The sequence below is a fragment of the Arvicola amphibius genome, chromosome 14, assembly GCF_903992535.2.
Source record: "Arvicola amphibius chromosome 14, mArvAmp1.2, whole genome shotgun sequence".
NCBI lineage: Eukaryota > Metazoa > Chordata > Mammalia > Rodentia > Cricetidae > Arvicola > Arvicola amphibius.
This window is the reverse complement of record NC_052060.1, coordinates 6,977,935-6,991,196: the sequence shown is the minus strand read 5'-3', so window position 1 is coordinate 6,991,196 and position 13,262 is coordinate 6,977,935. Positions and strand designations below refer to the sequence as shown.

Below are 13,262 nucleotides of genomic sequence, written 5' to 3'. Positions count from 1 at the left end.
TAGTCTACAGAGCAAGTTCCAGGACAGGCGCCAAAGTTACACAGAAAAACCCTGTCTCTAAAAACCAAACAAATGTGTGTATGTGCAGAAGAAATGGAAGTATCGTTTGTTTGTTCCAGTTAATAACCCCCTAGAAAATATCAGAGTTAGTGTTTTATAAAAATTTTGTTTTAAAAGGCATAATCTTGCTATATATATACCCCAGCCTACCTTTTTTACTGGAGCTCAGCATCCTAGTTGCTGATGTTATAGGCACGTATACGAATGTATATTTTGCTTGCATGTACGGCAGTATGTAATCAGGCTGGAATCCTCTTCTTAGAACATGTGTTGTAGTGTGGAGTTGATTAATGCTTATTTTTCAGTAAACCTTAAAAGGAAGACAAACCCAGTATTTCTATCCTAGTACAATTATTTTGGGTTTCGTGTTCTATTTTGTTTTGGTGCTAAGGATGGAAGTCAGGGCCTTCTGTATGAGCACTTGGTAAGCCAGTGCTCTGTCACTCTGCTTCCTCTCAGTTCTTAGCTTTGTTAAAGTTTATATGTGTATGTGAATGCTTTGTGTGCACTTGCATGCGCGCGTGTACACACACACACACACACACACACACACACACCCCTAGTGCTAGTAGAGGCCAGAAGAGGTCACCAGATCCTCTCAGACTGGAATTACAGACTGTTGCAAAGCTCCATGTCGGTGAAAAGAACCAAACCAGGTCCTTTGCAAGAGCAATAAGTGCTTTAAACTACTTAGTCTTCTCTCCAGCACTGTTTGTTTTGTTTTTGATTTATCTTTTACATTTATGTATTTGTGTATGTGTGTACATATGCCACAGTGTGCGTGTGGCGGTCAGAGGACAACTTTCAGGCGTTAATTCTTCATTTCACTCTGTGGGTCCCAGTTATCAGCCTTGCTCTCCCTTGTTTTCTTTTCTTTTCTTTTCTTTTTTTTAAAGACTTTTTTAAAGAGCCTGTCCTGGAGCTAGCTCTTGTAGACCAGGCTGGCCTCGAACTCAGAGATCCGCCTGCCTCTGCCTCCCGAGTGCTGGGATTAAAGGCGTGCGCCACCACCGCCCGGCCTCAGACAATTCTTTCGCACCAGAGGTGGCTCTGAGTTCAGGGCCTGGGCTACATATTAAATTACAGGCCAGCCAAGGATACAGAGTGAGACCCTGTCTTATAAAAACAAAGATAAATAAATACCATTTTTTCCCCTCTCCATTTAAGTGTCTGTGTGAGTATACACTATGTGTGTGGGCTGACCAGTGTCTATATGAGTATACACACTACATGTGTAGGCAGAACAGTATCTGCATGTATATACACTACATGTATAGGTAGAACAGTTCTGCGTGAGTATACACACTACATGTGTGGGCAGAACAGTGTCTGCATGAGTATACACACTACATGTGTGGGCAGAACAGTGTCTGCGTGTGTATACACACATGTATCTCACAAGCATCACAATGTTTACTATATATCTGTAGCCTCATTTTTGTCATTGATAAAGTGTTGAATAAGGTAATTTTCTTTAGCAGTAAGTAATGTAGGAACAAATATTTAAAGGTATACATGTGGCTGGAGAATTGGCTCAGTAAAGAGTACTTCCTGGTCTTCCAGAGGACCCAGGTTTGGTTCCCAGCACCCACATAGGACTCACATGTGGCCCATGTGTGTGCATGCAGACAAAACACATAAAGTGTAGTGAATAGTAGATCTTTTCTCAGAATTAAAAAGGACCTTCCCTAAACAATGTGCCTTACCCTCTCTGAGGAGTGGATGAGGGGAGGGGAGAAAGGGGAGGGAATGGGAGTGGGAACTGGGATTGCTATGTAAAATGAAAAAGATAGTTTTTTTTAAATAAAACAAAAAATAACAAAACTTAAAAAATAACACAAGAAATTTGCTAGATACTAAGTTGTTGGTAACTTTATTCACAGATTTCTAGTTTGAGGATATGTCAATATTTTTATATATTTTAATTAACTAATTAGGTTTTCTTTCCTTTTTTTTTTTTGTTTTGTTTTGTTTTGTTTTGTTTTGTTTTGTTTTGTTTTGTTTTTCGAGACAGGGTCTCTCTGCAGCTTTTTTAGAGCCTGTCCTGGAACTAGCTCTTGTAGACCAGGCTGGCCTCGAACTCACAGAGACCCGCCTGCCTCTGCCTCCCGAGTGCTGGGATTAAAGGCGTGCGCCACCACCGCCCGGCTTAATTAGGTTTTTTTTGAGACAGCGTTTCTCTATATAGCTTTGGAGCCTGTCCTGGTACTTAACTCTGTAGCCCAGGCTCGCTTCAAACTCACAGAGTACCTGCACCATCATCACTGCCCGGCTTGTTAGTTTGTTAGTTTATGCAATATTCTGCCTGTATGTGTGCCTGCATGCCAGAAGAGTGCACCAGATCTCATTATGGATGGCTGTGAACTACCATGTGTTTGTTGGGAATTGAACTCAGGATCTTTGGAAGAGCAGGCAGTGCTGTTAACCACTGAGCCATCTCTAGCTCAGTATTTGTATATTTTACTTTTCTTTTAGGGATCCATCTGTCTCTAAGTCAATAGAGCGAATCTTTAAAATCTGGGAAGATAGAAATGTGTACCCAGAAGACATGATTGTGGCATTGAGAGAAGCTTTAAGTAAGTGCCTTTTCTTTTCTAAAAGTCAGTCTTTGCAATTCTGTTTGTATCCACAGGTCCAGTCCTGTTGTATAACACTAAAGTGGTAAATGAATCTGGCCTGATTTGTTTAAAATTAAATACATAAAAGTATGACTATCTGGACTTAATTGAATTGGTTGGGATAGGTAGTTGGACCTTTGTTTCTGCTGACTAAAAACACTAAATACGTTAAATGACAATAGTCATCTGGTTATTTTTCTGTGTTTGCTTTCATTAAATATTACTATCCATTGATTGTGTTTGGTAAATACTGCTCTGTCCTCTGTTGGGGAAGTTTGGGCATGGTTTCACATCTTTAAGTTGTTTGGTGGTGAACATACTTGTATAGTCTCTAAGCTCCATTTGATTTCAATTTGCAATAATTATATATCTATTCTTTGTGTGTTTGTGTGTGTATGTGTGTGTTAAGTAAATTAGTTCTTACATATAAGATTTATGTAATTAAACCACCAAATAGAAGTTCATGATAATTATTGCCATGATCGTCATTTCACTAGAAGTTGGCTTTTAAAAGAACACCTTCTAAGAAGCTGTTGAATCCTGCATACATGTTTGTGTTCTATTCAAAAGAAACTTATTTTTAGCCTCTGCCTTATTCTCTTTCAGAACTAGAGGTTTCATTAATTGTAGAAATTAATTTATTTAATAGCTTCTTAGATTTGGTGGGTATTGTCTATTTTTGTTTTTATAAAAATAAAAGAAAAAATGAAAGAAACTACACAGTCTTGGATTACCTTTTTCTTGCTACATCTTTGGCACTGAAGTGGACAGACAGAACAGCTTCCCATAATGCCAGACTGCAAAAACTGCAATGTTTTCCAGGTACCACTTTCAAAACTCAGAAGCAGCTGAAAGAAAATCTGAACAAACAACCGAATAAGCAGTGGAAGAAATCACAAAGTAAGGAACAAAATCTCAACTAATATAAAATTACCTCCTCCTTTTGGAGCGGAAGAACCTGTAGACCGTTTGACACCGTACCTGGCTAAACCATGGGCAAGCCTGTGTTTCTAGGCCTGGGAGGTTCCCAGTCTTAGACTAATCAAGCCAGCATGAAGTTACTTCTTTTAAAAACTACTGTTAAACAGAGGAAATGCAGAAAAAGGGTTTAATTGAGCGAAGATCCAAGAGTAGTTGGGGGATTGAAAGAAGAAAAAAAAAGCTTGATAGTACCAGGCTAATTTCCACATTCAGAGATGTGCGGAGTTAGAGGCTGCTGGTATTACACCACAAAGCTGAAGAGGAAACTAGGCATTAAGAAGCATTTCTCTGGGAGCCATGAAAGCCTTCAGATTTGGGGATACACTCTACCAGATTAGACATGGGCCTCCAATTTTGGCCAGAAACTCATTCTCTATCTGGAGCTCCTGTTGTGTTTGTCCTATTTACCCAGCATGATATCAAGGGAGTGGAATGCTGCATGTTATAGACTGTTGTGGGCAAACTGAGGACTGTCGAGAGACTGGAAGGTTTGGAGGGAACAAGGTGGAGGACAGTGGAGAAGTGGGAGGTGAACAAGAGAGTTGGGATGTTTTGCTCCACCAAGCATATGATACTCATCATGGTTAAGGGAGTCCTCTGTCATCCTTTTGGTCATACATTGCATGCTTAGGAACATCGGAAGCCATCAGTCTGACCAAAGTTCAATTGCAGTGATAATGCCTTTAGATCTTTTGTTGCTATGAACTGAGTCAGCTAAAAAAAAATCTAAACTTAGCCAGATGGAAGTTGATAAATAATTTTCTTCAGCCAGTGCTCAGGATTAATTGGATGTCTTGTTCCTGGACACTCTTACATTGAGATACTGAGATTTTCTTACACTTGATGAGACTAGAGGGAGGTGCTTCATGTACCTACCTCGGTGTCTCTAAATCATTAATTCTGGGACTTAAAAAGTCTTTTGGAGGTAAGTTGTTAGACTTATCTAAATAGTTAATTTTTCTATTGGTTATATTTAGGAGTATTTAAATTTCATAGGCAATTATTTTGCTGTAGGATTATATTATGATTTATGTGTGCATGGCTGCCGTATGTTTGCAGAGTACACCCTTAACTCTACATCTCAGATTTTCCTAGATTTGGTCAAGTCTTTGTCTTGTATTCTTATTGATTTTTTTTTTTTTAATTTCATTCAACAGCATCCACGAATCCAAAAGCTGCTCTCAAATCTAAGATAGTTGCTGAGTTTCGAGTAAGTTCCAGAATTTAAGTATACTAAAGACCATTTATTCACCATTGAAGTCACAGTTCCCAGTCATATTTATTTCTGCTCATGTGTACATGGGGAATCCGAACAGGATTAGGTTACCTAGAGTTCTGTCTGTTTTCCTAGTGAAGAAACAGCAGTGTAGAACATCTGTTGCCAGCTAAGCTCTGTGTTTAGTGAATGTTACCAGAGAGCCTTCTTTTTTAATTTAATGCTACTAAACTTAAAATTTTCTTAGAGCAGCACAAGACTATAATTAAATTTAGGGATGGTGTAAGGGGCTTTTGTTTCGATGTTAACCCCATATCTGTAAATTAACTTTAATAATTAGGGACTGGGTAGATAGCCACCAAGCCTGTTAACCGAGATCCACATGATGAAAGGAGAGAGCTGACTCTTGAAGAGTCCTCTGATCTCCACACATGCACCATGGCGCTGTGCACCTACACATATGTACAGAATGAAAATTAAATTAGAAGATAAAAAATTCTTAATATTTATTTGTTTATTTATTTATTTATTATGTAGTGTTCTGGCACCAAATCTCATTTAGATTGTGAGCTAGCATGTGGTTGCTGGGAACTGAACTCAAGACCCCTGGAAGAGCAGCCAGTGCTCTTAACCTCTGAGCCATCTCTCCAGTTTTTAATTTAAATAAAAGTTTTGGTTTTTTGCTTATTCTTTTGGTTTTGTTTTGTTTTGTTTTTTTATAACTTATTGATTGTGGTTGTGAAGGCTAATCCTAGGACTCGGGGCAGGGACAAATTTGTGGTCAGCTTGATCTGTGGAGCAAGGGCTAAATAGTAAAACTTCTTCAAGAACTAAAAGTAAGTTTTAAAATAAGTATGTAACTAAGAATATGGTTTTTGACTGAGAGTTGAAGATTGATTTCTGTTGTCTGAGGAAAAGTAAAAGAATTTATTTTTCCTCTTAGGGCTTCTTTAGTCATTAGTCTTACATATCTAGGAGGAGAATATTTGATCTTATGAATGAGAATTGATTGTGGTCTGTGTTCAGTCTCAGGCCCTCATTGAAGAATTGCTGACGTACAAACGATCAGAAGATCAGATAGAACTGAAGGAGAAACAGTTGTCAACTATGAGAGTGGATGTTTGCAGCACAGAAACTCTCAAGTGTTTAAAAGGTAACAAACACATCCTTAAATAAAGTAGCTCAAAGTAACCAGGTGATGGTGGCGCACACCTTTGATCCCAGCACTCCAGAGGCAGAGGTAGTTGAATCTTTGTGAGTTCAAGGCCACGCTGGTCTACCAAGCAAGTTCCAGGACAGCCAGAGTTACACAGAGTAAACCTGTTTTATTAAAACAACAACAACAACAAAAAGCAATAGCAACAACAAAAGAAGCTCAAAGTTTTCTTTCTTTCAGACTCGTTTGTCCCATAAAAAGAACTTTAGACTTAGTTCTGGGTGGGATCATTACCGAGTATTTAAAGAGGAGTGGGGAGGATTCCTCAACCCCTTCAGGTAAAGCAATTTTTAGAAGTGATTGTGTTCCATTGAGGTAGCAGTTTGATTTGTATAAACCTTATAAATAAATCAGTTCCCCTGAGGGGAGGAGGTTTCCTGGGTTTCTTTTGGGGAGGGAGTGATAAAGACTTATTTATTTTATATGTATCAGTACTTTGCCAGACTGTCTATATGTGCATCACATCTGTGCCTGGTGCCTACAGAGGCCAAAAGAAGGCATTGATTCCCTGGGCTAGAGTTAAGGATGGTTGTAAGCCACTGTGTGAATATAGAAACAACCCAGGTCCTTCGCAAGAGCAGCAAGTGCTCTTAACCCCTGAGCCATCTCTCCAGCCCGTTTTTTCATTTTGGAGACAGGGAGTTGCTTGCTTATTATAGGGTTTCACTCTATATGCCAGGCTAGTTTTTTATTTTTTTTAAAGTTTATTTAATGCACATTGGTATAATGCTGTCAGATTCTCTTGAATTGGAGCTACAGACAGCTGCAAGCTGCCATGTGGGTGCTGGGAATTGAACCCGGGTCCTCTGGAGAAGCAGTCAGCGCTCTTAACCACTGAGCCATCTCACCAGCCCCATGCCAGGCTAGTTTTAAACTCAAAAAGATCTGCCTGCCTGAACCTCTTGTGTACCAGTACACCTGGCTTTGTATATAAATTCTGACTCCTTTTTTTTATCTCTCTCTCTCTCTCTCTCTCTCTCTCTCTCTCTCTCTCTCTTTCTCTCTCTTAATATTCAGTCTGTGTGTATGTCTGCCAGCCAGAAAAAAACACCAGACCTCATTACAGATGGTTGTGAGCTTGCTGGGAATTGAACTCAGAACCTTTGGAAAAGCAGGCAATGCTCTTAACCACTGAGCCATTTCTCCAGCCCCTAAATTTCTACTCTTTTCACTTTCTTGTTACATTGAATTAGATGTAAACAGTTTTGTTTCCCCTTTGTGGTTAATTGATTTGAGTATATTCTTTAGTAAGGTTGCTCTATTGTCTTCTTTTTTATATTATGATTTTACATAATTATACTCATAATTTTTTTGAAGATAAGCCTCTTACAATCAGAGATTATCTTTTAGTTGACTATTTCTATACTCTAATGCTTGAGCAATTACACATAATCTGCATTTGAGGCATGTTTTTGAAATAATGAATAAATGATGGTTAGCTGTTCATTTTTATGTCCCTTTTGTTCCTTTTTGTACCATGTTTTACTTTAATTATTTATGGAATAACAATGTTTTACTAGAACGTAAGTTTTTCTTTCCTTGTTTGTTTTTTTGTTCTCTGAGTCAGTGTTTATCTGTGTAAACCCTGGCTGTTCTGGACTCACTTTGTAGAGCAGGCTGGCTTCGAGCTCAAAGATTCACCTGCCTCTGTCTCCGCCTCCAGAGTGCTGGGATTAAAGTCATAGAACATAAGATTTACAGAAGTTTTCAGATAAGCCATACAAAATAGTCATAAGCTTTTTCCCCAAAGAGAAAAATCTACATTTTATAGCAAAATCAAATGCTGTTAGTGAGCTCTGTGGTGTTTGTTTAATGTTCCCATTTTTGCCTCTAACAATCAAGCTTGTCCACCTGCATTATCTACATAAAGTTAGAACATGCTCTAAAGAATGGAGTAGCTATGTTGAACCACTACAGCTAGGGACTACAAAGAGGGAGAAGGGGAATAGATCATAAATTAGAACAGGACCACTTTCACGTAAAACAAAACCAGCCATGTACCTGTAGCTGATCCTAATATCTGCCCTTTGCAAGGCCTTATACTTAAACCATAATGGGGAAAAGGATAAAAGCAGGCACACTATTTTTAAACAGTTCACAGCGACCCAGATGGTACTTCTAGCATCTGCTCATGGCCTACAATAGTGACATAAATTTGCTGAATACATAAATGTGTATTTAGTCACCAAAGATGAAGATGCTTGGGCTTTTATTCTGTAATATCTCTAAGGGGTGTCCATTGAATATAAACAAAAAGTCTTGACAGAATAAGTGATACTATACTAGCTAATCAGAGTGACTTGAATATTATCCATTGAATATTGAATATTATCCATTGAATATTGAATATTATCCCTGTCCAGTGCACCATACTTTAATTTGAACACAGGCTATCTAATTTAATCTCAATCAAAACCTGGAAGCATCTTATAAAGCTCTGTTAGACGCATGAGAAAACAGGCTTCATGAAGAGATTGTTAGGCTCAAGTTGCGTAGCTGATGAAAGGCAAAGACAGAATGAATACCCATATCCATCCACAGCTCTATTCCAGCAGGCATTAGAAGAGAAGCTTTTGTTGAATTTTAAGGACACTTTCACAGAAGAGTGAATACTGTATGAGAATGACTTGACTTCTCTGAACTGTGGCTTCTCATATGAGAGACATATGTTAGAACCTTCGGTACTGCAGAAAGTAGATGCAGGTAAAGAGAATGGAGCTTCATAGGATATTCCTAAGGATGAGTATAGCTATAGCTAAAAGAAGTAACCGATGGGGCTAGAGAGGTGCTTCAGTGGTTAAGCGCACTTGCTATCCTTCTAGAGAACCTGGAGTCAGTTTTTAGCACCCATGATGGATGACTCACCGCCATTGGCTTGTAATTCCAGTTCCAGGGCATCAAGGGCCTGTATGTGGTGCACATATATACAAACACTTGCCCATACACATAAAATTTAAAAATAAATTTGTTTGGTTTTTTTTTTGTTGGGTTTTTTTTTTTTTTTTTTTTTTTTTGCCAGGGTTTCTCTGTCTATCTCTGGCTGTACTGGAAGTTACTCTGTAGACCAGACTGGCCTTGAACTCACAGAGATCCACCTGCCTCTGCTTCCCTCATCCTGGGATTAAAAGTATGCACCACCACTGCTTGGCTAAAAATAAATGTTTTTTAAAAAAGAAAAATAATAACTTTTTCGGGTGAACATTTTTCTTATTATAGGCACCTTCATTTGGAACACTCACAAGTCTGTTTTTGTGTTTGTGTGTGTGTGTCTCAGGGGGGAGGTGTTGGTTTAACTTCTTAAAGGTAAAACTGTTATTGTGATTATAGCCTGGTGGCACAAGTCTATAGTATCAGTCACTGAAGGACAACCTAAACAATTTATTGAAACTCTGTCTTATGAAAGTTGGGACGAGAAATATTGTACACTAGAAAACAGATGTGGTGGCACATTCTAGGACTCTTATCACTTGGGAAGCTGAGGCAGAAGACCGTGAGTTTGAAGCCAGCATTGACTACATAGTGACTTTAAGACAAGTCTGGCCTACATAGTCTCATACTCAAAACAAAAATAATTTCCGCTAACGCAGCAAGAAAAGTGTCACAGAACAGTAAGAACCGTTGCATGGAAAGGAATTTTACTCAAAATATTTTTCCCCTTAAGACAGGGTTTCTCTGTTTGGCTGTCCTGAAACTCACTCTGTAGACCAGACTGGTCTTGAACTCAGAGATACACCTGCCTCTGCCTACGGAGTGCTGGGATTAAAGGCGTGTGCCACTACCACGTGGCTGAGATTAATGTTTTTACTTTTCTAATTTTAATAAAAATATTTCCTCCATTCTTTTAGATAAAACAGGGGGAAAGAAGTTCTCCAAAGAATTTGAAGAAGCAAGTTCAAAGTTAGAGGAGTTTGTGAATGGATTAGATAAGCAGGTGAAAAACGGGCCCTCCCTAACAGAAGCACTAGAAAATGCTGGGATTTTCTATGAAGCACAGTACAAGGAAGTGAAAGTGGTGGCCAATGTAAGTAATTGCAACTATTTTATATTGAATGCTTACTGTATATTAGATACTTTTTACATAGGGTGACTAACACTGAGGATAAGCATTAGACATTAGACACTTAAAGAAATTACTCTTGAATAGTTTTCTTATACAAGACATTATAGCGAGTAAAAAGTGCTGATTAGATAAAGACATGGTCCCTCAGATACTGACATTCATAAGCATCCTAACCATTGTGCATTACTATTTCTTTCTCGTTTTTCCCCCGTTTTCCTTTTGTGTGTGTGATATTTATATTCTTTCTATAGTGCCTTATACATTTGGAAAAAAAGTTGTTTTTTTTTCCTCTCAAGACCAGTTTCTCTGTGTGGCTTTGGAGCCTGTCCTGGAACTTGCTCTGTAGACCAAACTGGCCTTGAACTCAGAGATCCTCCTGCCTCTGCCTCCCAAGTGCTGGAATTAAAGACATGCATCACCTCTGCCCAGCTATAAAGGTTTTTTTTAAAGCTGGAGTACCATGAATGAGTAGAAGTACTCTTGTAATTTTTAACATACAAGTGATCAAAGAAGCAAGGATTTGCCGATTCAGGGTGCCAGAGCGAAATAGGTTTCTTGAGGGGAAGGTATAATGCCCCCTCCCCCCAAGTCATGTGTATTCACAAAGAGAAAACACAAACATGGAAGTTTGGGGACTTTATTCTCATAGGGGATAGACCTTAAGAGAAGCCTGCAGTTGTTCCCTAGAATTTTTTTTCTTTGTTTTTTTTTTTTCTTTTTTTCCCTAGAATGTTTTAATTAAAGGTTTCAGCTTCAAATAACAAGAAGTGATTTCCTCCAACCTCTAGACAGCCTGGGTTACCATAATAACTTACTGTAACGGTCCCTCTGCTTTTGATTGTTTGCTTATCATGCCTTGATGGGTTCATTTTCCTCCTTGTTTCAATTATTTATTTATTCTTAGACGTTCACAGTGTTATAGAAATGAAAACTAAGACTAGAGATATATATGGGTAAACATATATGACTCAGTATATAGACTATAATAGTTTTGGGGGCTGGTGAGATGGCACTTGATGCCAAACCTGATGCACTCAGTCCCTGGGACTAGTGTGAGAGGAGAAAACCAGCTTCCCCACAAATTTTCCTCTGACCTCTATTATGTGTGCTGTGACACCGACACACCTGTATACCCACCCCCAAAATAAATGTGTGTGAGTTATTTTATATATGTACATGTGTACACATATAGAAAGGGAGGGAGGAGGAGAGGGTTATGTGTATATGTGTGAAAAACTGGGCAGTGGTAGCTCATAACTTTTAATTCCAACACTGGGAGATAGGCAGGTGGATCTCTGAGTTTGAGGCCAGCCTGGTCTACAGAGTGAGTTCTTGGACAGCCAGAGCTACACAGAGAAACCCAAAAAAACAAAAACAACAAAAAATTTCTAACTCAGATAACTGTGGGTTGTAATATTCACTGAACACAAGTAGATACCCAGACTACTCTGTGCTCAACAGATGATGATATTCTTATTTTGTTCTCATTGTTTTTAATAACAAGGAAATGTGATCATAGTCAAAATGGTGGCTGGGTGTTCGTTTTTTTCAGAGAAATAATCCCTTTTTCCTCCCCCCCCCCTTACTTAGGCTTACAAAACCTTCGCTAATCGAGTAAACAACTTAAAGAAGAAGTTGGATCAATTGAAGTCAACCCTTCCTGATCCTGAGGAATCACCAGTTCCTTCTCCAAGTATGGATGCTCCTTCTCCAACTGGTTCTGAGTCTCCGTTTCAGGGAATGGGAGGTGAGGAATCCCAGTCACCAGCCATGGAGAGTGAAAAATCTGCCACACCTGAGCCTGTGACAGATAACCGTGATGTGCAAGATATGGAACTCTCTGATGTGGAAGATGATGGATCAAAAATCATTGGTAAGTTCTGATATTGCTAGTAAGTAGCTTATATTCTGTATTGACTTTGTTTTCCTGCTTTAGTCAGCCAAACTTGCTTTTTCATGGTGTTGGAGATGAAACCCAGGGCCTTTCACAGGCACTCAGCTCTGAGCCGGATGCCTAGTGCTCAGAAATGATTTTTATTTTTATACCTTACTGAAAAAAAATATTTTGGATATAAGCCAGGTGGTGGTGGCAGCAATACACGCCTTTAATCCCAGCACTCAGGAAGAAGAAGAAGCAGGTGGATCTTCTATTAGTTCAAGGCCAGCCTGGTCTACAGAGAAAGTTCCAGCACAACCAGAGCTACACAGAGAAACCCTGTCTTGATCAAACAAAACAAAATTTGGATATGTTGAGATAAACAAAATATATTACAAGATTTTATAACTTTAAACTTTTGTGTGTGTTTTTTTAATTTGACTGGTTTGAAGAAATGGCTCAGCAATTACGAGCACTTGCTGCTCTGGCAAAGAACCTGGGTTCAGTTTTCAACACCTGTCTTTAACTCCAGTTCCAAGGGAATCTGACACTTTTTTGTAACCTCCCTGGACACCAGGAAATATGTGGTGTACATAAATAGAGACATAATACTCATAAACATATATAAATCCAAAAATAATTTAAGGGAAAATAATTCCAAAGCTGCAGTTGACTAATTAATTTTCAGAACTAACTTTAATTGGTTGTTTGTCTGACATTTGTCCTTTTATAATTATTTTTATTAAGTAGTTTGGCTTGTGTTGAATTAAATACACTACTTACTCTGTGTTCTTTAAAGTAGTAAGAGGAGTGTATTTCCAAAATTTAAGACTTAAAAAATTGTAGTTCAAATTAATACCTAAGGGCTGGAGAGATGGTTCAGCAGGTAAGAGCTGCTGCTCTTTTAGAGGACACATGGCAGTTCACAGGAGCCTGACGCCCTCTTCTGGCCTCTTGGGAGCTGCATATATGAACACATAACATGCAGACAAAAAACCAGTCATGTGCATAAAATAATTCATGTTAAGTAAAAAGTAAAATACAGATAATTTATAGTGGGAATGATTATAAACTATAAAGACTGATTTATTTATTTATTTTAAAATTTTTTTTAGATTTATTTATTTGTTATGTATATGGTACTCTGTGCATATATGCCTGTAGGTCAGAGCATCAGATCTCATTACAGATGGTTGTGAGCCACCATGTGGTTGATGGGAATTGAATTCAGGACC

The 13,262-nt window shown here is 38.5% G+C and overlaps 1 protein-coding gene across 6 annotated transcripts in view; it reads left to right on the top strand.

The window, feature by feature from the left end:
- Rprd2 (regulation of nuclear pre-mRNA domain containing 2) overlaps positions 1-13,262 on the top strand; it is a 54,687-nt gene that overhangs the window by 25,193 nt on the left and 16,232 nt on the right. For 3 of the 6 annotated variants that reach the window (XM_038311783.1, XM_038311785.1, XM_038311787.1), the window contains exons 3-8: positions 2,536-2,636; positions 3,501-3,578; positions 4,817-4,869; positions 5,902-6,028; positions 9,937-10,112; positions 11,742-12,024. In XM_038311783.1, the coding sequence (XP_038167711.1) occupies positions 2,536-2,636; positions 3,501-3,578; positions 4,817-4,869; positions 5,902-6,028; positions 9,937-10,112; positions 11,742-12,024 (818 nt within the window). The remainder of the gene's footprint in view (positions 1-2,535; positions 2,637-3,500; positions 3,579-4,816; positions 4,870-5,901; positions 6,029-9,936; positions 10,113-11,741; positions 12,025-13,262) is intronic. The other 3 variants (XM_038311784.1, XM_038311786.1, XM_038311788.1) reach the window with 1 other exon arrangement.